This window comes from Callorhinus ursinus, unplaced genomic scaffold, assembly GCF_003265705.2.
Source record: "Callorhinus ursinus isolate GAN/ISIS: 27379988/994484 unplaced genomic scaffold, GSC_fseal_2.0 scaffold75, whole genome shotgun sequence".
NCBI classification, from domain to species: Eukaryota; Metazoa; Chordata; class Mammalia; order Carnivora; family Otariidae; genus Callorhinus; species Callorhinus ursinus.
The window spans coordinates 5,268,787-5,296,488 of NW_027397137.1; the positions used below are offsets into that span (position 1 = coordinate 5,268,787).

General features: G+C 65.8%; 1 protein-coding gene across 2 annotated transcripts; it reads left to right on the plus strand.

The window, feature by feature from the left end:
* Positions 1–2,368: 2,368 nt before the first annotated feature.
* On the plus strand, positions 2,369–27,480 carry PFKL (phosphofructokinase, liver type). 2 transcript variants are annotated; one of them, XM_025863465.2, is made up of 22 exons: positions 2,369–2,526; positions 7,774–7,847; positions 10,473–10,550; positions 12,158–12,347; positions 12,909–13,074; positions 13,571–13,615; positions 13,874–13,982; positions 15,920–16,015; positions 16,839–16,931; positions 18,606–18,731; positions 19,628–19,692; positions 20,256–20,319; positions 21,611–21,757; positions 22,108–22,178; positions 22,657–22,744; positions 23,399–23,551; positions 25,093–25,257; positions 25,540–25,601; positions 25,849–25,960; positions 26,519–26,618; positions 26,713–26,818; positions 27,007–27,480. In XM_025863465.2, the coding sequence occupies exons 1-22, from the start codon at positions 2,442–2,444 to the stop codon at positions 27,152–27,154; spliced, it is 2,343 nt and encodes a 780-aa protein (XP_025719250.1). In that variant the 5' UTR covers positions 2,369–2,441; the 3' UTR covers positions 27,155–27,480. The 2 variants fall into 2 exon arrangements, with proteins under 2 accessions (XP_025719250.1, XP_073743221.1); XM_073887120.1 differs by lacking the exon at positions 13,571–13,615.
* The last annotated feature ends 222 nt before the right edge of the window (positions 27,481–27,702 follow it).

Sequence of the window (27,702 nt, forward strand, 5' to 3'; positions counted from 1 at the left end):
CTCAGTTTGCTTGGCAGCAGGAAAAACCAGCCCATTCCCCAATTATATGCCTGCCTAATGTCTAGGACCCGCCCACACCACAGCCCTGCTGAGTTGTCTCCCTGGAAGGGACTGGTGGTGGCTTTAAAACATGTCACCACGTTCTTTGATCTCTGTTTCCTCAAGAGGGGGAGCTCTCGCCTTGAGCGTGGGCTGAACTTAGCAACTTGTTTCTAAAGGACAGAATGTGCTGGAAGTGCCATGTGTGACTCCGGAGGTTAGGTCATCGAAAGCACTGTGGCTTTCCCCTTGGATCGCTTTCTGTGGGGGGAGCCAGCACCATGTTTGAGGACACTGAAGCGACCACAGCCACGTGTGGGTGCTGTTGCCAGAGCAGCCCCTCCAGTCCCCGTTGAGCCTGCAGATGATGCAGCCACCCTCACAGGGGATCCTGAACCAGAACCACGCAGTGGAGCCACGTTCTAAGCCCTGGGTCTCAGAAACCATGAGCTCGTAAATGGGTGTCGCTTTACAGGCCTCCAAGTTTCGGGGTACTTCGTCAAGCAGCAACAGTATCTGATGCTGCAGCTGTCAGGGAAATGGGCGGACTGTGGCCCAGAGACCATTCCGTTTCTGCGAGAGCTTCAGTCCAACAGCGGTTACAGTGGCCTTTCCTTGCCCAAGGATCTTTGCGTTTGCCACTTAGCTTTGCACAGCTAAACCATGCGTTTTTAAGTGCACACACACACACGTGTGAAACTAGAAGAAAAGCAAGAAAATGGTGAACAAAAACATGAGCATATTGGTTACCCCGGAGGGAACAACAGGTGTGTGGTTCACACTCTCTATCCTGGACCTAGCGCTTGCTGCGTTTTCGTATTTTCTGCGGTTAAATAAGGTGCGTGGTGGTCTGTGTTCACACTCACCACTCCCCCGGCCCCCTGCCCCCTGCCAATCCCAAATCTCTACTCTTTCCCAATATTCCACACAATGGAATGGTTTTCTTGGAAAAAAAATTTTAAATGCTGTTAGTTACTCTCTTTATTCATTATTATCATCATTATTTGTGATAAAAAGACTTAGCATGAGGTTTTTAAAAAAGATTTTATTTGTTTATTGGAGAGAAAGCATGCACAGGGGTCGGGGAGAGCGGCAGAGGGGGAGGCAGAGGGAGAGGAAGAATCTCAAACAGACTCCAAGCTGAGCATGGAGCCTGCTGTGGGGCTCAATTCCGCCACCCTGAGATCATGACCTGAGCTAAAACCAAGAGTCGGATGCTCAACCGACTGAGCCACCAGGCGCCCCAGCATGAGCTTTAAGGGTACACTGCAGAATTGCGAACAGGTGCCGTGCAGGACAGTGGAGCTCCAGGACTCATTGATCCTGCAGAACAGATCTCTGCCCCCCCTTGACTAATACCTCCCCGTTTCTCCTACCACAACAATGGAATCTCTTTAGGCAAACGTTTTATTAGAACATAACACATAAAGAAAATGCACGAATCATAGGTGATCAGCATGCTGCATTTTCATAAAGCAACCATGCCCTGTCACCGCTCAGCTCAGGATGAGAATGTTACCTGCATCCCAAGACTCCTGGTGGCTGTCTGGGCCTTCCCAGTCGCCAGTCCTGGGTAAGGGCTCCTGCAGGAGGGGTGCTTTTCTGGGGAGCCCCTTATTTGGTTCACAGGGATTCTCGGGACCAGTCTCCCTGAGGGTGGGGGCCAGGCTGTTTTGCATCCCTGCTGGTCCCCACTCCCGGGGTCCTGGCTCACAAGAAGGGCTCCATCATTCCACCTGGCTGACCCATGGACCATGCGAGGTGGAGGCCATTGTCCTGACCCAGGTCCCAGCTCCCATATGACTTTGGTGTGCAAGTTTTCCAAGGGTCCAGCAGGTGTTTACTGAAGCAGGAATGAACAAGTGAAGGCTGGCTGGTTTTGCTCTAACTTCCATTCGGCATCCTAATCAAGCAGCTGCACCCTCTCAGCGGGCCCTGAACTACGGCCTGAAGGCGCTCCCTGGGTGCCCGAATAGGACGGAGGGGTACTTGGGCTCCTGCAGCCAACTTCTTGAAAAGCAAAGTTAAAACAGACCGGTCCTAGAACTGCAAATACTTCGCAGGGTTTGGCAGGGGACCGGCCGTCTGTAACGCTCTTGGAAAGCTTGGCTGCAGGTCGGGTTTAATAGCCCCTGGACTCGTGGCACGGACTGTCCACCAACGCGCCGCGTTTGCCAAATTGAAACCCCGTGGCCCGCTCGGTCAGAGGTCGCGGTGGGGATGCCGCCCCGTGTCGTCGCACCGGGGCCCGGGGCCCGCCTCACGGCCGCACTCCCCGCCCCTGCCTGCGCCCCCGGCCGGTGACCTCACACGTGGCGCGGGGCGGGGACAGCGGCGCGGGGCGGGCCCGGCGACAGTGCGCGGCCCCGGCGGGAGCGAGCGCGGCCCGTCTCGGCGCCGCCATGGCCACCGTGGACTTGGAGAAGCTGCGAATGTCCGGGGCCGGCAAGGCCATCGGCGTGCTGACCAGCGGCGGAGATGCGCAAGGTGGGCGGGGGCGCGGGGCCCGTCGCCGGGCCGGGGGGGGGTCTGCCTGTCCCTGGGCCCCTCCGGGCGCGCTCTGCCCCCCCCCCACCAGCTGCGACCCGGGGGCGCGCGGCCGGCCGACCCCGCGCTGCAGCCTGCGCCCCCAGGGCCGCTCTCCCGGGCCCCGCTGCGGGTCCCTCTGTGGGCGCCGGCGCCCGCCCCCCTCCCCGCCAGACGCGCCGGAGCCGCCGGCGGACGTGCCGCCCGCCACGGCCTCCGCGCCCCGCCCCCCGGCCGCCCGGAGGTGTGTCTGCGCGGCCGCGGTGGCCCTGGGACGCGCGCGGGTGGCGGCGTCCCACCCGCGCCCTCGGGCCAGCCCGGCCGCTCCCCGCGCCCTTTGCCGGGCAGCACGTGTCAGGACCCCGTTTCCTGGAGGTCACGCTGAGCGGAGGTCGCCCGGGGCTGGGCAGGTCCCCGCCTCGGGCCCCGGAGCGCTGCTCTTCCTGGTCCAGGCACGCTACCGGGGGCCGTCGTGCTTCGCCGAACCCCCGCCTCCCCTTCGAGGCCAGTCAGACGCTGCCCCCCTTCCCTGTCCCCTTCTCCATCCGGGCTGGCCGGGCCGGGAGTGGCCGACGGACAAGAACGGCCCTTCGGGTCTGGGCCTGGTGGGGAAGAGCGCTGGGTGGGAGGGGCGCTGGCTGGGGCTCGGGGGATTTTCTGGCGGGCGGACCTGTTCTCACCTCCTCTGTAGGGAGAGGCCCGCTTCCTGGTGGCCTGCTCCCTGGGCGGCCCCGCGGCAGGGGCCTGGCAGAGCGGGTCTGTGTGTGTCCCCGCAGCCTGGTCTCGCCCTGACTGTTGCTGTCCAGTGCCTCGGGCCTGGGGGGGGGGGGGCCGGTGTGGCACCTCCACTGCTCAGCCAGCGCAGCCACTCGCCCTTCCTGAACCCTGAACCCCGGGAGTGACCTCAAGTAGAGCAGGGCCCAGACTGCTGGAGGGATGGGCCGGGTCCGCCTGCTTCCACATCAGGAGGTGCAGACACACTCTCTGCTTCCCTCTCTGGCCCCGGCTCCCCATTTCCCCTTCAGAAGCAGGGAAGAGGTATAGGAGGAAGAGGCCTTTACGAGCCCAGGAGGGCAGAATCGGCCAGCCGTCGGCGTGCTGCGCTGCGCAGGGGCCCTCCTGCAACTGGTGCTGAGCCCTCTGGGCCTGGTGTGGCAGGTGGGCGGGGGGCAGCCCCTGTGGCCAGAGCCCTTGTTGCCTGTTGGCTGGGCATTGGGGGCGGCCTGGAGCACACAGGGCGAGGGGCGCAACCGTGGAGCGTGTCCTTGGGGAGGCCTTGGGGAGGCATCGTTCCCGATCAGACCGTGGGAGAGGCTGTGTGTACGCAAGGAGAGGCACATCCCCAGACTCCCTTGGTTCCTGCTGGCGCAGCGGTCCCCCCCCACCCCCCCACAATGCTGCCATCTGCACAAGGAGACGAGACCTGAGGGGCTGGAGAAGGTGAAGGGGCACACATTTAGGGACGGGTGCAAAGCCCTGCAGGTGGCATGCCCCTGCCCTCTCCTGGCGCAGACTAAGCCGAGGACGGGGGATCAGGGCAGGCGGCTGAAGGGCCAGGGAGGAAGGGGCCCTGGGCCCGAGGGAGCTGTCAGCCCGGACGGTGGGCCAGATGAGAGCCCAGCCTGTGTGAGCTGCTGGTCTGCAGGCGGCCAGCCTGGCCCTGGCTCTCACCCGGAATGGGCAGTGCCTCTCGGGTGCGGCTGGAGTGTGGCTGGCCCTCGCCGCCTCTGCCTCGTGCCCTTCTCTGAGAGTGTCCTCACTTCCCAAGAGCACGGGCGCTCTGGTCCGATGCTTGGGGCTGCCGCGGAGGGAGACTCCACACCCTTCCTAGTTCAGGGCTCAGGGCCGATGCTGGAAGGAAGATGCAGGGGCCAGCTGGCATTCCGGGGGAGAATGGAGCCTTTCTGGCGTGTACTTCCTGAGACCAGTCCGTGGGTGCAGGCCCTGGGCGCTCGCCTTCTTGCCTGCTCTTCCCCCACGATCTGGCTCCAGAGGATGGGATCTCAGTTTAGGGGGCCCCGTTGCCTTCCAAATAAAGGCTGAGCTCACAGGGACCCGAAGACGCACCCGATGACGCGTGCCCTCGGGTGTGGGTGCCGGGCTGACAGCAGCCATGGAGCGTGGGGACCTTGGGGTGCACTTTCCCCCTGGATGCTGAGTTCTGCGTTTGTTGGAATGCGTGAAAGCCACCACCCTCATGGAGTAGAGGGCCAGACCTGGTGGTGGTTGGGCCGTGTTGACGTGACCCCAGCACGGCCCTTTGTAAGTGGGGGAGGGGGCAGAGCATCCTCTGCGGGCTCCAGCCTCCCCCTTCCTGCGCACCAGTTGAGGGAAGGCAGCGGGGGGGGGCAGACTTGGTGCAAAAGTAAGACGAGGAAAGACTGGGACCTGCCCCCCCCGCCCCTGTCCCTGCAGGCGGGAATGGGCTCCCCCCCACCCCCCCCCCCACCTTGTGTCGTCCCAGCCCCCGCGCCTGTCCCTGCAGGCGGGAATGAGCTCCCCCCCCACCTTGTGTCGTCCCAGCCAGGCTCCCAGCCTGTAATTAAAGTTGTTCCTCCAAGCCCAGTGTCACCACATGGCCACCACTTTCTCACACTTGTTTTTTGGGGAGCGGATGAGGAAAAGTCACGTGTGGACTTCGGACTGCAGTTCGGTTGCTGTGTCCGTGGCCCACTGCAGGGCCGAGGGTCGAGGGTGGGAGGCCGAAGCTGCTCTCCTGACCCCGCCCGGGCCTTGGGGCTTGGGCTGCTGCCTAGGGTTTATTTTGAGAAAGAAAAGCAGATTAAAGGACAATGAAAAGGCTCTTTCAAGAAGCAGCTTACGGTGAGGTGTGCAGGGAAATCCAGCGCTCGGGCCGCATTCCCACGGCAGCTGGCCAGGTCCTGTTCTGAAATTCACGCCATCCCATAACACGGTCTGAACAGGGTAGCGTGAGCCTGGGGGCCCTGCGCTGTCCAGGGCCCCAGGCGAGCCCCCTGGCGGGCTCGGGAGATGATCATGACCCCGGGGCTGGCCTGCGCAGAGGCACACACAGCCAGGGGCCACCAGGGAGACCTCGGTGGGCCTGGGTCCCTGGCCACTGTCCTCCCGCTCCACCAGAGTCCCCGCCTGTGCCCTGTGCCCTGTGCCCTCACCTCCTGGGCCAGAGGTGGGGCTTGGACCTTGAGCCTGCAGTGGGCCCCGAGTGGCCTCGCCCCAAGATAGGAGAGAGTGGAAAGCCTGGGCCGGCTGGGGCCTGGGGGCGGGGTGGGGATGGTCTGCTGCTATCTCGTCTCCCTCCCCACCCGACACGCGCTGGCGGGTGTGTGGTGCCCTCCGGGATCCTGCCTGACCTTCGTTCTCTGCAACCCTGCTTCTCCCCCTTTGGGGTCCTGAGACATTTATGATTTCTTCAGCCATGGGCTTTCCTTGCTAAAGTCAAGAGCGTAAGCGGCGAGTGTGGCCGGCTCCGGTCCCGGCTGGCCTCTGTGCTCTGTCCCCGAGTCGTCCGGGTGCCCCTGCTGCTGGAACCCCTGGCATTGGACCTCGGCAGCAGGGCCCTCGGCTGCTGGGTGGGCGCAGGGAGGATCAGGGCCCATCACCTGCTGGGGCTCCAGCAGGCCCCCTACCCTCCCTCCGGAACCTCAGCTTCTCGTCTGTGGAGTGGGAATGCTGGCTCTCCTGGGAGCCCCGTGCCCTGAGCCTACGCATGGGAGGGGCTGTCTGCTGGGCTCCTCCTCAAGTGCTCCGTGCAGCCCTGTGACCTGCTGTCCTCCCCCCCCCGCCCCCCCGGGCCCTGCCTTCCAGGCTGCAGACTTGGGAGACTTGTGTAACCAGGGTGGAGGCCCAGAGTCCTCACACCGGGGTCCCCAGGCAGAGCACACACGTGGTGAGGGACCCCAGAAGCCAGTAGGCCCAGCTGGGGGGGCAGAGGGGAGGGGCTTGGGGCGGGGGGGGCTGCCTTCCGGGGAGAAGGCTCCCTAAGCTTGGGACAGAGCACAGGAGGTGCGTGTGCGCTCACAGGCCAGGACTGGCAGGAAGGCAGGCAGGAGGAGTAGGCGGTGGTCTCGGGGGGGCACCAACACAGGGCACCTCTGCCATCTGGCCCCCAGACCCGGCATCGGAGGATAGGACCCAGGGTGTGTGGCACTGGGGCCACTGGCCACGGTGCGTGACCTGCCCGTCCAGCTGCCTGGAGGCTTGCTCCCTGGGCGAGGGCCCATCATCCCCCCGCCCCCCGTCAGCAGCAGCAGGGGACCGCTCTGCAGGCCGCCCCAGAGGGCGTGGTTCAGCTTCATCTCGTGAGCGCCCACCGTGCCCTGGTCCCCGAGGACACAGAGGGGACCTCAAGCAGACACCTTTCCGTCTGTGGGCCGCGGTCTCAGAAGCAGCTGTGAAGGGGGGGCTGAGGGTCCTCTGGGCGTGGAGCATTTCCCACACGCTGCCCCTTCTCCTGCCCCATGAGGGCTCATCTTTTCAGAGTAGCTGCTATTTGGCCAGGGGACTGGGGCTGGGCGACCAGCTGGAGTCTGGTGGCTTCTGTTGGCGCGTGTGGGCTGGAGGGCAGAGCCTGAGCCCAGCCCGGCTGCACTGCCTGAGGCTGCCGCACCCCCCCCGCCCCCCGCCGTGGATGCTGGCCCGAGGGGGCACTGTCCTGTCCTGCCTCACAGCACCCTCTGTCTAGGACGGGGGCGGGGGGGGCAGGGGACTCAGGCCTCGGGGCCGGTGGGCACTGCCCTCGGTGTGCCCCCTGAGCTGCGCCCTGCTGTCGTGGCCTGGGAGTCGGCAGCAGAGCAGGAGAGGTGGGTTTGGAAGGTGCTGCCCCCATGGGCCCCCCCTTTCTATCTTGGGCCAAGCACTCAGCTGCTCCTTCTCACCCCTCGAGGGCGGGGCCTGGCCCTGTGGGGCGGGGGGTGGGGGCTCTGCTGAGCAGTCCGTGTGGGAGTGGATGCGGCCGTAAAGGGTCTGGAGCGTTCACACCCACCTGGTCCCCGGCTCAGGCCGAATCAGGCCGGGCGTGGGTTCTCCTGGTTTAACCCTAGGGGCACCTTACTTCTGAATGCTCAGAGGCTGAAACAGCCCTGCAGTGGTTCACCCTGTGCCTGACCGGGCCCCCGGGGTTGGACCTCGAACTCCTAGCTCGGTACCCCCTGAGATGTGGGGGACGATGGTCCCGGGTCCCGACACGTGTGCGCCTCCACTGATGGGTGTTGCCCCGCCCCCTCGCAGGTATGAACGCGGCTGTCAGAGCTGTGACGCGCATGGGCATTTACGTAGGAGCCAAAGTTTTCCTCATCTACGAGGTAAGGCATGGGCCAGGGTCCTGGGCCCCCCCACAGCGGCTAGGCGGGCTGCATGTTGGGGCCAGCACGTGGGGAGGACGGACAGACCCCTGACCACCACTCATGGTTCAGAGAGCAGGGATGGGGATGTGGAGGCTGGTCAGGGTGTGTTGGGTGGGGAGGGGCTGGGCCCTGGCTCTGGGGTGCAGGTGGGGAGCCCACACTGGGTGCTTATGGGGCGGGCCATGGCCCTTGAGGTGCAGGGTTGGGGGGAAGCTGTGGCCCTCAGAGGCCCAGGACCTCATCCCCACCCACCGTGCTTCCAGCCCCGTCCCGCTCGGACCCCAGCCCTCCTGCACCCTTCAGCGTGCACAGGGCAAACGGTGTCCAAAGTACCATAATAACAGTGGGGGCGACAGAGCATTCTCGCTCTGTCTTGTTCTGGCTGAATGCTGCCCCCTTTGCCTGCCCCCCCCACCCCATCCCCGTTTCAGATTTGAGGCTGACCCTCCAGCCTGTGGGTTCCCACACCCACACATGGGCACCAGCTCACACACCCTTGTGGAATGTTTCCTTGTGGTTTTTTGGCTGTTGTGTTATTTTGTTTTCACTTTTTGCATAGACTGTAGCGAACCCCAGCCAGTTCCATTTCCCAGGCTCTCCTCCCCTGCCTGTGGGCTGTCCGTGTCCCTTCACCTGGGCCCCAGCTCAGGCTGGTCCACACGCAGCCCTCGGCTGCACGGGGATGTCGGAGTACATGAACCAGTGAGCAGGTGGGCAGGCCCACACCTGGTAATGGTCTAGAACCTTCTGGGGGACAGGGGAAGAGTCTCCAGGGACTGGCTAGTTCCATGGGTCCTGCCCGGGCTCCCTGAGCTTCTGTACGTGTGACAGGTGCATCCTTACCGCCGTGACTGTGAGCTGTTTCTTCGGTTAAGCAGGGATGTTAGGGCACGTAAGCTATTGCAACATCGTGAATGAATGCACTTTTCACAGTCCTGACACCCGGAGGGTCAGGAAGCGGGCCTGCTCATCCAGAAATGGCCCAGGAGCCAACACTGGACCTCGGGGCTCAGAGGTGACGCAGGGAGCTGCCGCAGGGCTGGAGAGGGAGAAGGGTTGGGGGAGGGCAGGGTGACACACCGTGGGTAGAGGTATGCAGAGACATTCTAGAAGTTTCCAAGGCCAGGAAAGGAGGGCTGTGTCTGTCCGACTTTGACTCTAGCTGAGCTGACCGGCCACGGCCGGGTCTCCGGGGATGCTGGGTACACAGTGGGCCAGGCCGGCACTGTGCTTGGGCTCCGCGCCCAGTCCTGGGCTTCTGTGGGCGCAGAGATGCCTGTTCGTAGCTGCTTGCTCTGGACGGTGTCAGCTGTGGGTTTTCAGGTCATTTTCTGGCTTTTTCTGGTGCCTGGGTTGGGGGAGGGGCTGGCTTGTGTCCTAGTGGCAGAAAATTCCTGAGGGAGATGGGGGGGAGGGGGGAGGGTCCCGACCTGACCTAAGCGGGAGAAAGCAGCCTGGTGGTCCCTCAGGCCCCCCTGCGGCCCTGAGAACGCTCATCTAGTTCTGGTTCCTGGCAGGGTGGGCACTTGCCCCCCCCATCCCCACCGCCAGGAGCCTTTGCCCTGCCTGCCCCAGGGCCTCGCCGCCCAGGTCCCTGCAGGCTCAGGTGATGGACAACAGGGTGAACTGGCCCGAGGGGAGGAGGCGGCCCTGCTCCTCTCAGTGTGGTGGTGCCGCGTCTTTTCGCTGCTCATAAATGCACATGTCCTGTGTCCAGACCGTATGAAGAACCGCGACAGTTAAGAAAGGGGTAGGCCACGTGATGGAACAATGGGCAAGATGCTGGAGCCCGCCTCCTCCCAGGCCCTCCCGGTGGCTTCTGCCCTAGGGAACTTCCAGTTAGAACCACCTGCAGGGACCGACACACCCTCGGGGCGGTGGCGTGCACCCGACGTCCCGGCCGCGTTGCCCGTTGGCGAGGAGGTGGCCATGAGCACGTGGGGCGCCGTGTGGCCATGCCATCAGCAGCTCACACACCCAGTGACTATGGGGCCCCTGCTTGGACACATGTGTATTCTTAGCAGCATGATCTCTAAGGCTCAAGCTGGAGAGCAGTGCACAGATCACCAGCCCGTGGGGCCGCGTGATGACGGGTGGCACAGCAGCGGCCACGCACCCCGGCACGTGGCTGCGTGGGGCCCCCAGATGCAAAGGGCAGACACCCTGGCCGTCGGTACCCGTAGGAGGCAGGACAGCAGCTTCCTCGGCGGGAGGCTCCAGGGCAGCGGGCCGCTGGGCGCTGGGCTGCTGAGGTTTCTGGTCTCGGGGACATGACGCGCAGGGCTCGGCAGCTCATCAGGCTGGCCGCCAGCGAGCCTCTGCCGCATGTCAGCTCTAGTCAATAGGCTCACCAGCCCCTGCAGAAGGGCTTCTGGAGGGGCCAGCTGGGTGCCCTGGGCCGCTCCCTCTGACAGCCCGAGACCGCCGGCCAAGCCCAGCTTTATGTCCCAAGGCCCCTGGCGTGGGGGAGCCTCAGCAGTCAGGACCCTGGAGCCAGATGGGGTTTGGGCGCAATGTCCCAGCGCCCTGTTCCAGCCGACGTGCCGTGGGCTCCTGGCTCACGCAGGCCCCCTCTGGTTTCAGGGTTACGAGGGCCTCGTGGAAGGAGGCGAGAACATCAAGCAGGCCAACTGGCTCAGCGTCTCCAACATCATCCAGCTGGTAAGCCTCAGTGGGGCGACCCCTTGGTGCCCGTGAGCATGCCCATGCGCACACACATACACGGGCGCACGCGCACACACACAAATACACACGGACGCCGTCCCAGAGCGGGCGGGCTCCGGGCCGACCCGGCCATCGGCTGCTGCAGGGTCGTGGGGACACAGGGTGGCTCCAGGATGTGGCTCTGCTGCAGTCACGCTCAGTCTTCGGCAAAGGGCGGGCGGGGAGAACAGGACCCTTTGGGAAAGGTGTGCCGTGGCCTCCGAGTGGCCTCTTCCACCCTCTGCCTGGTCTTCCCCTCGGTCGTCGTGCTGAGCTTCCCAGTGACCGGGGCAGCGGGCAAGCTGGTGTCTCTCCCCAGCTTACAGAGGGCAGGGCCATTCAAGTGGCCGGTCGTCGTTGGAAGGCACAGGTGGGTCAGCAGGAGCAGTGGGGGACCAGGGCTGGACCCTGGTGCCCAGGCACGGCCAACCCCGCGGGCGCTGCCCACCCCTCCTGCCCAGGGCAGGCATTCCTGTTGGACTCCACTGCCCCAGGCTCCTGTGGGATAGGCCCACTTGGCCGTCCCTGCTCTGGTCTGTCCACTGGGACGTGGACGAGCCTCCTTCTTGGGCTTCCCTAGACACCCCCCACCCCGTCGTGTCCTGGGATGGGGCTATGGCCTGGTCACCACCTTGTCCTCCACCCCAGGGGCCGAGGGAGGGCGTTCCTCAGGCCTCAGACCCTGACCTGGCCATTTGCTCTGCTCTAACCCTGTGTCTGAGGATGGCGGTGGCCTCTCTGTTCCGGGAGAGCAGCCCTGGGGAAGGGGCTTTAGACTGTGAGCACTAAGCTGGGCTGTGAAGCAGCATCGAAGGTAGGCAGGTGGAGGGGCCCGGAAAGAGCTGGTGTTTGGGGGGGTGGGGCTCAGCACGGAGGCAGGAGGGGGCAGGAGGGGCTCTTGGGAGGAAAGCTGAGCATCTTCAGGAGGGTTGCCGAGAGGCACCCTGCCATCCGCCCCCACTCCGGCCCCAGAGGCGCTATGGGGGGCAGACGAGGGAGGATTTGGTCTCTGCCTCCAGGGTGGTGCCGCTGCACCAGCCTCTGTAAGTCTGGGGGCCCGGGGCCCGGCCTGGCGGGTCTCATGAGCAGCATGGCGGGACACGGGGCACTCTGCTCTCCAGGTCTGGCCGGAGCACAGTGGGCCTGCAGGTGTGGGCTGTGGCCGCGTCCTGGGGGAGCCCTGGACCCAAGCTGGCCAGGGCCGCGCTGCTGAAGGTGTGTTCCTCTTGCGGCGGCTCAGGGAGCTCCCTGCACTGGTGACCGGCCTGTGCGCGCGTGTTACAGATTTCAGAGCCTTCTCTCTCCACCACCTTGTTTGAACTTCTGAGCCTGGCATGTGGGCATTCTTCTCGCTCTGAGTGCGAGGAGGACCCCGGAGCTGGGGGCACCTGCCCAGGCTTCCAGAGAAGCCCCTGGACTCCTCTCTCTCTCTCTCTCTCTCTCTCTCTCTCTCTCTCTCTCTCTCTGTCAGTTCTGCGAGGCCCACAAGCCCCTCCCTCACTGCCCAGTGCCGGGATCCCCCCGGTGCCCCTGCATACCCCAAGGCTGCCGTCTCGTCCATGCAGGGCGGCACCATCATCGGCAGCGCCCGCTGCAAGGCCTTCACCACTCGGGAGGGACGCCTGGCGGCGGCCTACAACCTCGTGCAGCGTGGCATCACCAACCTGTGTGTCATCGGCGGGGACGGTAGCCTCACGGGCGCCAACATCTTCCGCAACGAGTGGGGCAGCCTTTTGGAGGAGCTGGTGGGGGCAGGTGGGTCGGGGGCCCCGGCACGGATCGGCCAGGGGGCAGGAACAGGCAGGGCGAGGTTGTGGGGACGTGAAGACGCGGGGTGCATCTGCCTGCTGGGAGGAGAGGGCCCGGCCCAGCCCAAGGTCAGGGCCTCCCTGGCCGCCTCCCGGAGCGCTGGGTGGGTTCGGCCGGTAGTGAGACGTCAGTGTTTGGGGGATGCAGCGTCAGGGCCCCCCAGCAGCATCCGCGCTCCTGGTGGTGGACAGCAGTCCCGGGGGACATCCTGTGCTGTGTGGACACGTCCTGTCTGTAAGTGATTTCCCGGACGTGGGTTACAGACCTTGTCACAGTTTGAGGTCGGAAAGTGGCCTCTGGGAGTTGCGTTCGGTCCCTGTGGGGCCCCGGAGAAGGGAAGGAGGCGTGCACTCTCCCAGGGTGCCCAGGAGATCTCTCGGGCTCAGCCTCTGCTTCAGCCGCCCCACCCCTGCTGTAGGACCCGGGCACTGGGCGGGGCGGGGGGGGGCTATGGCCGGGGGTGCTGGGGCGGGGCCGGCGGGGCCTCAGGGCTGGCTCCTTGCCCAGGCAAGATCTCAGAGAGCACGGCGCGGACGTACTCGCACCTGAGCATCGCGGGCCTGGTGGGTTCCATCGACAATGACTTCTGCGGCACCGACATGACCATCGGCACCGACTCGGCCCTGCACCGCATCATGGAGGTCATTGACGCCATCACCACCACCGCCCAGAGGTGAGCGGGGCCCCCCGCCGACCGGGCAAGCCTGGGCTGAGGCCGCCACTTGGTGGGGTTGGCAGGGGCCCCAGCTTTGTACATGGTCTTTGTCAGGCTGCCTGCCAGCCCTGGGGCAGGGCTGCACCCCTCAGGGGGCGCTCAGACTCCTGGCCAGGGATGGCCAGGCCCAGGCGAGTGGCCTCCGCCGTGGGAGCAGCTCCGTGGAAACCGGCCCAAAGGCTGGGGGTGAACCCAAGGCAGAGCTGGCCTTTCGTGCAGACACCCGGCCGCCCTGGCAGTGGGATGGGCTGTCTGTCCTCGGGCAGCTCCTGAGTCTGCTGGGTCGCCGGGGCACTTCTGGGACAGGGCTGGGGCCTTGGGCGGCATGGCCGTGGGCAGCGTGGCGCCGCTTCCGTGCCCCGGGGCCGTTTCTGCCGGGCCGGGCCGGGCCGGGCTGTGCAGACAGCTCACCGGGGTGCATACTGACAGATTCTCCCCTGTTCCGTGTCCACAGCCACCAGAGGACCTTTGTGCTGGAGGTGATGGGACGGCACTGCGGGTACACGGGGGGCTGCCCTGGTCAGTGGGGGGAGGGGCTGTCGGGGAGCAGGAGTGAGGGGTGTCGGCACCTCCACGGTGCCTGGAATGGGGCAGGTGCTGGCTCCACGCCGTAGGAATGAGAGTTCAGGGCGTGGCGAGTCCCGGTTTTGGGGCTGGATGGGGCTCAGAGCCGTGCCTCCCCCGTGACCCGGGGTTTGGACCACGGTACCGGGCTGCACCCCACCGCCCGCTGTAGCACCTAACACTGTTCTTCCAGGTACCTGGCCCTGGTGTCCGCCCTGGCCTCGGGGGCCGACTGGCTCTTCATCCCTGAGGCACCCCCCGAAGACGGCTGGGAGAACTTCATGTGTGAGAGGCTGGGTGAGGTGAGTGGGGACGGGCTTCTCCCGGAGGTCCCTGCTGCGGGCCGCCCGGATGGCACAGAGACGGGTGCCCCCCAGGGCGCGTCCTTGGGCCGAGGAGGATGGTGCTCAGGACAGTGCCCTGGGCTCAGCTCCTCGTGGCCAGTGCTGACATGGGGAGGGGGCAGGAGCGGGTCACAGTCATGCTGGCTTCCTGGGGGCCGTGGCCACTGAGCCTGAGCCAAGGGAGGTGGCCTCTTGAAGGTGGTGGATGGGACATGGGGCAGTGACCCCAGCAGATGAGGCCCCCAGTGGGCTGTGGAGGCAGGAACGGATGGAGAGGCAGCTGGGGGCTGAGGCCTTGTCGGGGGACGAGCGGAGTGTTTGGGACGCAGCTCCGGGCCCCTCACGATGGAGTCGGGGTGCTGATGTGGAACGGGCAGACAGTCTGCCCTGGGGACCCCCAAGATGCCCCAGCCAGCACAGGTTGGCCCCTCGGCCAGGGCAGGGCTCAGCCGTAGACAGGAGGGCCCTGAGGTAGGGAGGGGGGCCCTTAGATCAAGGGGCTGTGGTCTGCACTTGAGGCGGGGGGGCCCCCTGAGATCGAGCCCCGAAGTTCACACTCAGGCTCGGCCTGCGCCCCCAGGGTAAGCACCGAGGCTGCCCAGGGGCTTGCCCCTTTCTTCAGTTTTGAAGGCCCTGGGAGGTCAGCATGCAGGCCCTCTGTCCTCTGAGGGACAGGTGGGTGGGCCCGGGGCTGGCGCTCAGTGTCCCTGTCTCCGTGGGACGGTGGCAGCATCAGTCCCATCCACTGCCCATGCCACCCAGCGGCCCCTTGCGTTACATCTCTGCGCAGGCCCAGCGAGGCCAAGGGCAGGGCCACGTGAAGCCCAGGGGGTGGGGCTGGCTGGAGGCCCGTGTTCTGTCCGTGGGGGGAGTCCTTTCCTTCAGCAGGGGCCCTGTGGCCTTGACCATGTGGAGCAGGGCTTGGTAGCATGGTCCCTGGCCAACCTCGGCCTTGGCTCACTTGCTGCGAATGTGGGGCCGGGCCTTTCTGGAAGGGTCTTTCCTGCTCTGTGAGACCCTCGGGCCCTCCCTCGGCTTCCCTGAGCCTCCGATTCCCCACCTGTGAGGTACAGATGTTACCCCTCTCTGCCCCCGCCCCCCGGCTCTTCTGCTCCCCCTGCCGCCCTGTCTCCGCTCCCCTGCACCAGTGTCACCACCTCCAGGCAGCCCTCCACTCCTACCTCTCCCTCCCCTGCACCAGTGTCACCACCTCCAGGCAGCCCTCCACTCCCACCTCTCCCTCCCCTGCCCTGGGGCTCGCGGGAGCTGCTCTGGCCGGCTTCTTCTCTGAGGCTCTTTGGATGCTGTGGGGCAGACGGGGGGCTTGTGGGCCAGAGTGAATGTTTTGAATATATTTGAAGAAATGAAGGCTTGGGAAGGGCTTTGCCCAGAGAGCTCGGTGCCGCCTTCGACCCTCCATGGCCTGGGGAGGGGCGGGGGTCTCGCTCCAGGAAGCCCTGGCTGGTGGCCAGCACTGTGAGGTCACCCATTCTAAGGATAAGGAAACTGAAGCTTGGAGGTGACCTCAGGGCCCCAGGTTAGCTGCTGGCAGGATTGGCTGCGAGGCCTAAGTCGAGGGCCCCTCTGCCCTGCATCCCGGCCGGCAGCCCTGAGTCCTGGGGAGGCTGCCGCGCCACGCGGCTTCCTGTCGAGACTGCTTTCCTGGGAGCACCCGTGCCGAATCCCTGCCGGGCCGTCTGCCTGGTTCCCAGCTCTGAGGGCGCCCGCCCGCCGGCGCTCCTGCAGCCCCTCCCCACCCCCTCATCTCAGTCCACCCTTCCCCCCTGCGGTGTGGACTGTGGGCCCCTGGGCGTGGACCCCGGGAAGGCGCGATTGCAGCGTCGGGGGCAGGCGTCTGCAGGCTGGCGGCTGAGCCCGGGGCCTCTCTGACCTAGACTCGGAGCACGGGGTCCCGACTGAACATCATCATCATTGCCGAGGGCGCCATTGACCGCAACGGGAAGCCCATCTCCTCCCGCTACGTGAAGGACGTGAGTTCTGGGGAGGGGGTTGGGTCACATGGGATGGGTGGGGCCTCGGTGGGGGCAGGCACCCCTTTATCTCCAGTCCCCAAGTGCTCCTGCTGGGGCCCATGGACACCAGACTCCTGGAGGGTGCTTCCTCGTTCCTGACGATAGCCAGATGTGGGTGGGCATGCCGGGGGGCTCCCCGAGAAGGCTGGCCCCAGAGGCCGAGCTGGGCCCCACATCAGTTGGGAGCCACCCATTCCCCGGCTTCTAGTCTTTGTTCAGAACATGTTCCCTGCAGGGCAGGCCCACCCCCCATCCCAGAGACCGAGTCCAGGCCTCAGAAACATCCCCATGACAGGGCCCCGCCCCTGCTGGCCCCTCGGTGACAGTGACCCCCACCCAGTGCAGGACTCACGGCAGTGGGGAGTCCTTCCTTGTGACCTCCACCCACCTGCTGCACTCCACCCCAGGGCCCTGGGCCCCCATCCTCCTGTGCCCCCTTTCTTTGGCCGCGCAGCCTCTGTGTCCCCAGTCAGGAGCCAGTCCATCCACTGAGTCTGCACTGACGGCCCAGGGCCACAGGCCTGGTGGAGCCTGACGAGGGGCTAAAGCCAGACCACAGGCCACAGGGACGCTGCCATGCACACCCACGCAGCCACACACACACACGGAAATGCCCACACTCACATACTGTGGGCATGAGTCCTGGGCTGGCTCTGCAGGCCCTTGGGGGGCTCACACCCCAGCATATCCCTGAGGGTGGGGAGTGGCAAGGACCAGGGTTAGGGGCCCGTGGGGTGGGCACTGAACCCAAGGACCCCCCCGACTCTCTCCCAATGAGCAGCTGGTGGTCCAGAGGCTGGGCTTCGACACACGTGTGACTGTGCTGGGCCACGTGCAGAGGGGAGGGACCCCTTCAGCGTTCGACCGCATCCTGGTAGGTGGGGCTCTGCCCTGGCCCTGGGTGTGCACGCGTGGGTGAGTGTGGTGGGCATTTCCTCGCCGCTGCTGCCCTCGTGGATGAGACCGATGAGTGGCCCCTCCGTTTCTCTGGTGGGAAATGTGGGGCTAGGGTCCTGTGTCTCAACAGCTCCCACCCCTGCCCCACACCTCGGCAACCTAGGCTCCCAGGCCCCGGTGATGGCTTTCGGCAGGAAAGGAGGGGCTGCACAGAAGATAAGGTGCACGGCTCAGCCCTTCCAGGCTCTGACGTCTGGTGCTTCTGAGTCCAGCATCACGGCCCTTAGGGTCTGGGGGAGGCCCTGGCGATGCAGAGGCCTGGACTGTGGCCTGAGCGCCATCGCTGTCCTGATCACTGCTGGGTCCTTCCTGGTCCTCTGCCGAGTGGGAATCCTGTGCCACCAAATGGGGACAGGGTCTGGGGGCCCGGAAAGGCCCCATGGGTGGTAAAGTGCCCACCCACAAGGGCTGGTCACCCTGGGCCTGGGCCTGCGGGGAGCTGCACCTGCCTTCTCCAGGAGGCCCCCGCGTGTCCCTCACGCCAGTCCCACACGGAGCAGCAGGGACACTGACCCACCTGGCTGGGCGCTTTCTGCCCCCCTACATGAGGCTGCTGGGATGCGCTCAGGAGAGCCTCCTGAGGGTCCTGGGACAGCAGGGCCAAGCACTGTCCTTCCACTGAGCCTGGGGGGCAGAGATGTGTGGGGACGGCTCTGGGTCTCCCCTCCCTGCAGGAGAACAGACTGGGCTGCCAGTCTGTAGAAGCTGGTGGAAGACCCCAGATGCCCGGGTCAGAGACCAAGGACAGCTAGAGCAGCGGCATTTTGTGCTGGTCCTGAGCCCCGTGCCCACAGGCCACACCTGCACACAGTGGACGGCACCACAGGCCAGGAGCCTGAGCTCAGGGACCCCAGATCCCCCTAATGAGCTGACCGTGCCGTGCTCCTGAGCGGCACAGGAACTGTCTTCCCTGGGTGTTCCTGATGCAGACCTGAGCAGTCGGTGCCTCGCTCACGAGGTGCGGAAAGCCTCGGAGCCTGGGAGCATTGTCTGGGTGTGCGGCCGGAGGCTGGGTAGCGCCCACCTGACCTCATAGGGCAGGCCACATTTTCCGCAGGCCTTGCTTTCTTGAGCACGGGCTGGACCCGTTGGCTGTGCCGGGATCCACATGTGTGATTTGTCCCCAAGGAGGGCCGTTCCCACATGTGTCAGCTCACCTGGCCCGCCAGCCCATGTCCATCATTTCCTTGTGCATGAGGACCACTGTGACACGGGCCCAAGCGAGAAGCCTTGTCATAGTGGAAAGAGCCCTGGGAATGGGCTCTGGTTTTTACCTGCTGCCGTCAGGCGGTGACTCCGGTGGGGACAAGCCTCCTTCACAGGGCTGAGCCCCCAGAGGGGCTCTCGTGGACGGTGGTCATAGGTCATTTCTGGTGCCACCTGTTCTAGGAGCTTCAACCAGTGTGTGTGTGTGTGTGTGTGTGTGTCTGTGTGTTGGGGGCGGGGGATGAAGATGAGGGTGAAGGGCCGTCGGGTGCATGGTGTGGGGCCGGCTCAGCGTGGCCCCAGAGCCGAGAAGGGTCATGTGCACACGGCTCGGGGCGGGGGGGGCCCACCTGCTTGCGACCCGCCCGCCCCTCTCCCCGCTCAGAGCAGCAAGATGGGCATGGAGGCGGTCATGGCACTGCTGGAGGCCACACCGGACACGCAGGCCTGCGTGGTCAGCCTCTCGGGGAACCAGTCGGTGCGGCTGCCCCTCATGGAGTGTGTGCAGGTGGTAAGTGCTCGCCTGCCCAGGGTGGGCCAGGTGGGGGCTCCCAAGAGAGACGCCCCTGCTCTGCGCTGCGGCCCCCTTCCCCACAGGCTCTCCTGTCCCTCCAGGGCCTCTCGGGGCCCCACCCAGCGGGCCTGCTGCACAGGCCCCTCCGCACCCCATCTGCCTTCCCCAGGAGGCCCTGGTGTGGTGTCCCCCCCCCCCCCAGTCCCACACGGAGCAGCAGGGACACCGCCCCACCCGGCTGGGTGCTTTCTGCCCCCGGACACGCGCGGGGTTCTGCTGCTCCTTTGTTACCTATCGTGGCCTTGGGGCGTCTCCAGGTTGGAGAGGGAGGTGCGAGCATGTCCCCGAGGTGGGACGAGCCCCGAGAGAGGGGTGGGAGCTGCAGAGGGCCAGGGCAGCCAGGGTCGTGGAGCTTCCTGGAGCCGTTGGCCCTGGACTGACCTTCCAGGCTGGGCAGGGTGGGGTGTCTGGGGCAGGATGGGAGGGAGGGGGACGGGTGGGTGGCCAGAGCCCCTGTGTGAACTCAGCAGGCGTGGGGGGACACTCGGGGAGGCCGGAGCAGAGGGACTGGGGACACTGGCCCTGGCTCTGCAGGAGTCATGGGGGTGTGGAGGTTTGGCCTCCCTGATACTTCTCTTGGAAGGCCTCTGGCCTGACTGCTGCTGGCCCTGCTTCTGCTCTGGTCCCGAGGCCCTGGCAGGGCCCCATGTTGCTGCGGAGGAGCGGGCCCTGCTGGGGAAGACCTGGTGGCCGCCTGGTCTCAGCCAGCCCTCCCGACTGCTGGCCTTGGCAGTGACCGCTGCCCGGCAGGTGCAGGACAAGCCCACCGAGCCGGCGGCCGCTGTGAGCATGCGCCAGGCCTCCTCCAGTCTGTGTTTCTCGTTTCCGTTAAGACAAAGGAGGTGCAGAAGGCCATGGATGAGAAGAGGTTTGACGAGGCCATCCAGCTCCGCGGCAGGTGAGGGCCTCCCGGGGCCTGGAACCGGAGCGGCTCTCTGGGCGGCGGGCCCACTGCAGACCCCTGCGTGGCTCGCACACGGCTGTGCCTGCAGAGCTGGAGCTGCACGTCTCTCCCGAGACCCGTCCGCTGAGTGTGGAGTGCAGCGGCAGGAGCAGGGGCTCAGCGGTCCCTGTGACTGGGAAGCCAGCAGGCTGTGGGGTGGACCGGAGCTGCCGGGCAGGGCGGAGGGGAGAGGGCAGCTGGGTGGGGCCTGGGGCGGGGGGGACGGTCACAGAAGGAAGCAGTGGGGGCAGGTCTGGAGGCGTCCGGGGGACGGGACCTGCAGCAGAGCCCAGACTGCCCGAGCCGTGCCTCCCACCTGCTCCGAGCCACCCACCCGCACGGGCTGGATGCGGGGCCCATGCTTTTGCTGAGAGGGGCGTGCGGGCCGCGCATTCTGCAGGGCCGTCCTGCCTGCCCCCAGCCAGGGCTTAGAGTGGGGTAGCGGGCCGCGCTTCTTTGTGGCTGAGTGGTGTGGCCGTGGCTGTGGGCTGCATGATGCATGACGGCTTCCTTTCCAGGAGCTTTGAGAACAACTGGAACATTTACAAGCTGCTTGCACACCAGAAGCTCTCCAAAGAGAAGGTGAGGTGGTGTGAGCTGCAGGCCCCTCGGTCACTATCACCTCGGCTGCCACGGCTGCGAGCCCGCCTCCGCTGCCAGGGTCTGCCCCCGTCTGCCCGCCCGCGGGGTTGGGGCCTGCCCAGGACAGGGAGCTCCGAGCTGGCCCAGGGGGCCCGTGGACCCTCCCTCCCGTCTGGGGTCTGAGCTGTGAGCTGAGAGGCGCGGCTACTGCTTGACCAGCAGGTCCTGGGCCTGGACGTGACCCTGGCTGCTTGCTTAGCCAGCAGCTGAAGGACATTAAGTCAGGCCCACAGGTGTAGGTCAGGACAGGAGGAATCTAGCGCTTATGAAATGTTCTAAAATAGCTAAAAGCCTCATGAAATGGGCTTTCCTCAAAGTAAGGACGACAGCAGGACGTGTTTCTGAAACCCCGGGGATGAGGAAAGGGTCCCGTTGAGACTGTCCCGGACAGTGGGGTCCTGGCCCCCGCTCGTCCCAGGAGCTAGTTAGGGATGGGCCACACCCCCGGTCCAGTGGCGTGGTCACCCCGTCTGGGACCGTGGCGGTGTGACCACGTCTGGGGCGGCAGGTCTGTGTTCCCTGGACCCATTAGAGCCACGCTGCCTGGCAGAGCCACTGGCCGGCCACGTGTGGCCACAGAGTGCTCAGGACGTGGCTGCCCAGCGAGGGGGGCTGTATGTGCCCGGCACGCGCCGGGCTCTGGAACACAGTCTGGAAAGCTGATGTGAGAGCCTGGTGGAGTCTCCAGGTTGAGGTGATAATTTTGGTTCGTCAGGTTAAACCAGCCCTGCTACTAAAATAGCATCACCTGCTTCTTTGCACTTGGATTAACGTGGCTCCTAGAAAACTTCCGTGACCTCCGTGGCCCCCTTCACTATGCATCCGTGCCGCTCGCCAAGTGCATGGAGCGCTGGCTGCTCTGAGCCCGGAGTGTGGTGTGATTGCTGGAAGCTTCCAGACGGGCACTGACTCTGGCCCGCACCTGCACCGCTGCCCCCACCAGCCACGCTTGGCTGGGAGCCACCGAAGTCCGGCTGAAGCCTTTGGCTGAGGCCCGGGCAGGTCACGAGCCGGGCTTGCACCATGGCTCGTCTGGGTCTTGGCCAGACACTCGTGGCGTCGTAGGGCAGACGAATGTCATTCCCAGGGGTGTCCACTCAGGAAGATGTGCAGGCGGCCATGAGACCCCGGGCCCGGTTCCGGAGGCCGTGGTCTCGCTGACTTCCATCTGGGTCTGCCGGTTCCTCCCCGGCCCCGTGCTCACCTTCCTGTCCCCCTTCCTTCTCTGAAGACCAACTTCTCCCTGGCCATCCTGAACGTGGGCGCCCCGGCGGCTGGCATGAACGCGGCGGTGCGCTCGGCCGTGCGGTCCGGCATCTCCCAGGGCCACACGGTGTATGTCGTGCACGATGGCTTCGAAGGCCTGGCCAAGGGTCAGGTAGGTGTGGGCAGCAGGGACGCGGGCCAGCGCCTGCCGTGGTGGCCCATGTGTGTTGTTGTGTGACCCACCCCCAGCTTGCTCACAGCGAACAAGGACCAGGGGGCTCATGGGACAAAGTCACAGGCGATGGCCCAGCTCAGGTCCACAAAGAAGGTGGAGAGCAGGCTCTCTGGAGAGGGGTTAGCTCCCCGGCGGGGGGCGCGGGACCATGCTCTGACCTGCAGTGTGCCGCTCAGCGCCTGGCACAGCTTCTGTCCCCTCTCAGATGGGGACACCTGTCACCTGAGGAGAAATGGGTGAGTGCCCCCGGCCTGTCCCCTGAGGCTGCACGCCCCACTCCCCTGCAGGTACAAGAAGTGAGTTGGCATGACGTGGCCGGCTGGCTGGGCCGTGGCGGCTCCATGCTGGGAACCAAGAGGTGAGCTGCTGGCCGAGGGCCCGGGCCCCCTGGCCACTGTTGGCAGTGGGGGGCAGGAAACCAGGGAGCAGGCTCAGGAGGGGCGGGGGCTGGAAGGGGACTCCTGCCCCGTGGCTGGGGACTTCTGGCTGGTGGCCTGCCCAGAACGGGCTGCAGACCCTCCCGCCTGCCCCTTTGTGGCCGAGAGTGCCCCGAGGTCACCTGTGCAGGGGAAAGCTGCCCGGGTGGTCCCACGCCGGCGGAGAGCATCCTCGGGCAGGGAGTGGGCTCCCGGGCGGCAGGAAGCACGCGTCCCCTCCCGCGCCGATGCTCGGGCCTCCCTGTACCCCCGGCGCTGAGCCTCTGCCTCCGCCTCTCAACGGGCATCACAGCACCAGGTCCAGGGCCCGCCGTCCCCTGCGGTCAGCTACCGTGTGCATGCAGGTCCCGGCAGCCTGGCGTGCCGCACCACGTGCGTCTGACTTAATGTCCCGTGCAGGACGCTGCCCAAGAGCTACATGGAGAAGATAGTGGAAAACATCCGTACCCACAACATCCACGCTCTGCTGGTCATCGGTGGCTTTGAGGTGAGGGCCGCTGCCGGGTGCAGGGAAGTCCACGGGCCAGCCGGACTCCTGGGGGCCACGGGGTCCAGTGTAGGCTTCACAAAGTTTAAATTGGTGCTGGCAACCGGGTGCTGGTGAGGAGGAGGTGGGGGGGCGCAGGGGGGCGGAGGGGAGAGGCAGGGGGAGGTGCAGCAGCTGCTGCTGGGGGTGGGCAGCCTGGCACGGCGAGCCGCACGGCCTCCTCGTCCGTTCCCTCGCTGCTGAGAGACGGGGTCCCTCGTGCAGCTCCCGGGCGGAGGTCTGAGCACCTCAGCCCACGCTGGGGTGACACTGTGCGCGGCCAGCCCCCCGTAAATGACACTTGCTCGTTCTTGCCCTTTCCCGGAGGGGCCCCAGCCCCCCGCCGCCTGCACCACGCGGATGGGGTCACAGCAGGGCGGGCGGGCCTCCTTTCTGTCCTCGGAGTGCAGCTTCCCTGGCTGACCGCGGCCGCACAGCCGGCTGGGTGGGGCCCGCCTGGTCGCGGCCCTGGGGGTGGGAGCAGCTGGGTCCCGGCACCCCGCCCGAGGCACACCGCAGGTCAGCTGGGGAGGCGGGCCGAGGACCCCTGGCCTGGGAGCCCGCTTTCGCCTTGCCCTGCCTCCTCCCGGCCCCAGCCCGGCCTTGCGCCCACAGGCCTACGAGGGGGTGCTGCAGTTGGTGGAGGCGCGCGGGCGCTACGAGGAACTCTGCATCGTCATGTGCGTCATCCCGGCCACCATCAGCAACAACGTACCGGGCACCGACTTCAGCCTGGGCTCGGACACCGCTGTCAACGCCGCCATGGAGGTAGGGCGCCGGGGCCCGCTGCCGCGCTCGGGCAGGACATGGGCGGGCGTGGGGCGGGCCCCGGAGAAAGGGGCACGGTGGCGGGCTCCCAGGGGGGGCTGCCGTGGGGAGGGAGGCCTCCTGGGTGTCAGGCAGGGCTGGGGCTCTGGGGTCACTGCAGCACGAGGACCTGGGCTGTCGGGGCCAGAACCGGCTGGGCGGGCCGCGGTCCCGTCCAGTGAACAGCCGCGCGTGGACGCGGGAGAGCCCAGGCCCCCCGGCTGGGATGTGGGAGGGCGGGTGCCGCCTGGGGCCCCGTGGGGGCCTCCCCACGGCTCTCCCACCCCACCTGTGACCCCCTGTGAGCCCACTGCCCCCAAGGGGTCAGCACCTCCGTGTGTGTGGGGGCCTCGGGCCGAACCGAGCAGCTTCTGCGTGATGCTAGAGAAAGGAGAAAACACGCATAGAACAAACGCGACTAGGGCACCTGGGTGGCTCCGTTGGTTAAGCGACGGCCTTCGGCTCAGGTCATGAGCCTGGAGTCCCGGGATCGAGTCCCGCATCGGGCTCCCTGCTCGGCGGGGAGCCTGCTTCTCCCTCGGACCCTCTTCCCTCTCATGTGCTCTCTCTCTCATTCTCTCTCTCTCAAATAAATAAAATCTTAAAAAAGAAAAAAGAACAAACGCGGCTACAGGAGCCCCCCCAGCTGCCGACCCGGAGACCCCATGATCCCACAGCCCCACCCCTGCGTGGGCCGCACAGCTCCTCGGAGGCTCCGTGCCCCTGCCGCTCACCGGCACCAAACCCCGTCTTGTCTTTGCCTCTATGACGGGAAGAATGCTCTGATTTCGGGTGAAGCTGAGCTTTTTTCTCTGTTTATTGCTCTTTTGAAGACTTTATGGAAAATTACCTTTTTCTGGTTTTTTTGCCCATTTTTCTCGTAGTGAGTTTTTTATTTGTAAGTGCTCTCTACGGACAGAAGTAGGATATTGATCCTTTGGCAAACACTGGAGCAGTGTCCTCCACTTTGCTGGTTGTCTCTTACTTGGGATTTAACCTCATGGTTCAGACCCCAGTAGCCTCCTGGTCTCATTTTTCTCTCTCAGTTCTTTAATGTTATAATTTCCCTTTCAAACTCTGACCCTTTTGGGTTAGAACTCTCCGTTGGCCCTTCGTTGTTGGCGTCTGCAGAATGTGGACTTCATGTCACCTGGTCCCCTGTTCCCACGACCCCACGTTCCCACTGACCGATGAGAAAATGAAGGCCCAGTGTTTCCCTGGCCCAGCATCAGAGCCTCTTAGCGCCGTCGCTGGCCTGCCCAGCAGGTGCTGGTGACACCCCCTGTGCCCCCGGGCGCACAGTGACCCCAGTTGAGGACCCTGCTTCAGAGGGCCCTGTGAGGAGCGCGTGGGGAGGGCTGTGACCCCCTAGGAACGGCAGGGCACGGGGCTGTCCTGGCCTCCGCCCCCTCCACGGTCCACTCCAGGGAGAGTCCTGGGTCCCCGGGCACCGGTGGCTCCCTTGGCCCACGGGGAAGGCCCTGACTGCCCCTGACCCCCAGAGCTGTGACCGCATCAAGCAGTCGGCTTCGGGGACCAAGCGCCGCGTGTTCATCGTGGAGACCATGGGGGGCTACTGCGGCTACCTGGCCACGGTGACGGGCATCGCGGTGGGTGCCGACGCCGCCTACGTCTTCGAGGACCCTTTCAACATCCAAGACTTGAAAGTGAGCTGAGCCCCCAGCCCGTCTCCCGTTGCAGACCCCCCGCGGGGCTGAGGGGGGGGTCCCCTCTAAGGCGCACACAATCCCCCCGCCGTGTCTGCGTGTCGGCCGCCATGACCTGGCCTGGCCTGGCCCCCTCACCGGGGGCCTGCCGCCACCAGCTGCAGCCTGCAGGCCTCCCCGCGGCCCCCGGGTCCCCCAGGCTCCAGGGTGGGCCAGTCCGGGGGATTGCTGCCCACACAGCCGGCTGACGCCCGGCTCACCCTGCGGACCCCCCGCCCCCAGGCCAACGTGGAGCACATGACGGAGAAGATGAAGACGGACATCCAGAGGGGCCTGGTGCTCCGGTGAGGCTGCCGGGAGGTGGGCCGGGCAGGGGAGGTCTGCCTGAGCCATGGTGGGGCTTTGGGGCGCAGGCTGCGGGTCGGGGCCACTGTGGAGGGGCAGCTGGGCGGAGCCAGGCCGGACGGGCCTCTCCAGGGGCACCGTCCCCTCTCCCAGAACTGGTCTGTGGCCCGGCCCCGTGGGGGCTCAGTGTCTGGGATGAGACCCCAGCCGGCTCCCACTTAACCCAGGCCCGGCCCCTCCTTCCAGAAATGAGAAGTGCCATGAACACTACACCACGGAGTTTCTGTATAACCTGTACTCCTCCGAGGGGAAGGGCGTGTTTGACTGTAGGACCAACGTTCTGGGCCACCTGCAGCAGGTACGGGCTAGGGGAGCGCGGGTCCTGGTCTCTGCCTCCATCTGTGCCTGGGCTGAGGGGTCGGGAGGCTGTGGCAGGATGAGGGCCCTTCCCTGTGCACCTGTCACATGCTCCTCATTCCCCTGCGCAGGTGAGGAGGGCGAGGCTCCTGTCCCGCCGAGTCCTCAGCGCTAGGACGGGCCAGGCCCGGTCCCCTCCGTGCTTGGCCTCCTGTGGGCCTGCAGGGAGCCCGAGCTGTGTGGTTTCCCAGCCCACGGAGGGAGGGTCCCCCCTCCCTGGGGGAGTCCATGCTCACCAGTGGTGGGCTGTGCCTGCCCGATGGGGGGCCCAAGGAGGCCACCCGACTGGACGAGCAGGCAGCCCACCGGCCAGCCTCTGGAGGTGGTTCTCCAGCCGGATTTGGGGTGGAGAAAGAGGGAACAGACTGGAAATAACAGGGGTGGGAGGGCATGGGGTGTCAGAAGCTGCCTGGGAGGGGGGCTTCCCTGAGGTCACTGTGGGGCCAGGCTGCTGGGCCCCTGGAGCGCCCACCTGCCTCCTCCCCCGCTGTGTTTCCAGGGCGGTGCTCCGACCCCCTTTGACCGGAACTACGGGACCAAGCTCGGGGTGAAGGCCATGCTCTGGATGTCGGAGAAGCTGCGGGCGGTCTACCGCAATGGTGCGTGGCAGGGCGGGGTGGCGGCCCTGGGCCTGACCTTGCCCTCTGCCAGGGCCCAGGGTTCAGGGCTGCCAACGAGAGTCTGTGCCCACAGGACGAGTGTTTGCCAACGCCCCCGACTCGGCCTGTGTGATCGGCCTGCAGAAGAAGGCAGTGGCCTTCAGCCCCGTCACCGAGCTCAAGAAGGACACGGACTTTGAGTAAGTGCCTCTGAAGAGAGCGCTGGACCGCCCGGTCCCCATGCCCCAGGCCATCCCTGTGCCTCCCTCACCCAGCCGGCCTGTGCCGAGCCCGTCCTGGGGGCAGACGCGGGAGGGACAGTCTTCACACCACCACGGGGCTGTTCCCGGGGGGACTGCCCCTGAGCCCCGATCCCGCCCCGCCACAGACACCGCATGCCCCGGGAGCAGTGGTGGCTGAACCTGCGACTCATGCTGAAGATGCTGGCGCATTACCGCATCAGCATGGCCGACTACGTGTCCGGGGAGCTGGAGCACGTCACCCGCCGCAGCCTCAGCATCGACAAGGGCTTCTGAAGCCGCGGCCACAGCTGCCTCTGCCGGCCCCCTCTCCTCCCTCCCGGGAACCTGCAGGCGGGCGGGAGCAGGGGGCGGGCGGGGGCTGCGGCCCTCTCGGTCTGGCTCCAGGGCATTCCCGGCCCTAGCTGCACCCGCGCTGCCCGCTGGGCTCTCCTACAACATGGAGCCCCCTGGACACCCACCTTCTGATCCGGGGACTGTGGGGGCACCTGTGCGGGGACGCCATTCCCTGTGGGCCTCGCCACGCCCGCTTCTGTGCACACTGGCCACCATGCAGCATGGAGCTTGCCACCTTTTCTAGAAATAAAATCACCCTGACTGTGGAGTGTGGCCAGTCTCTGGACAGCAGGCCCTGGGAAACCTCCCAGGAGGGTGGGCGGCTGGGTGGGAGCCCCTGGCTTGCATACGGGCCTGCCCATCCCCCGTCTTGGGAGGGCTTCTGAGCCTGGTTCCAGGCCCTGGCTCTGACCTGGAACATTCCCTGCCTGGACTGGGGTCTCAGAAACAGCCAAAGATCCTGGGGCAAGTGGCTGATGTGAGCAAGC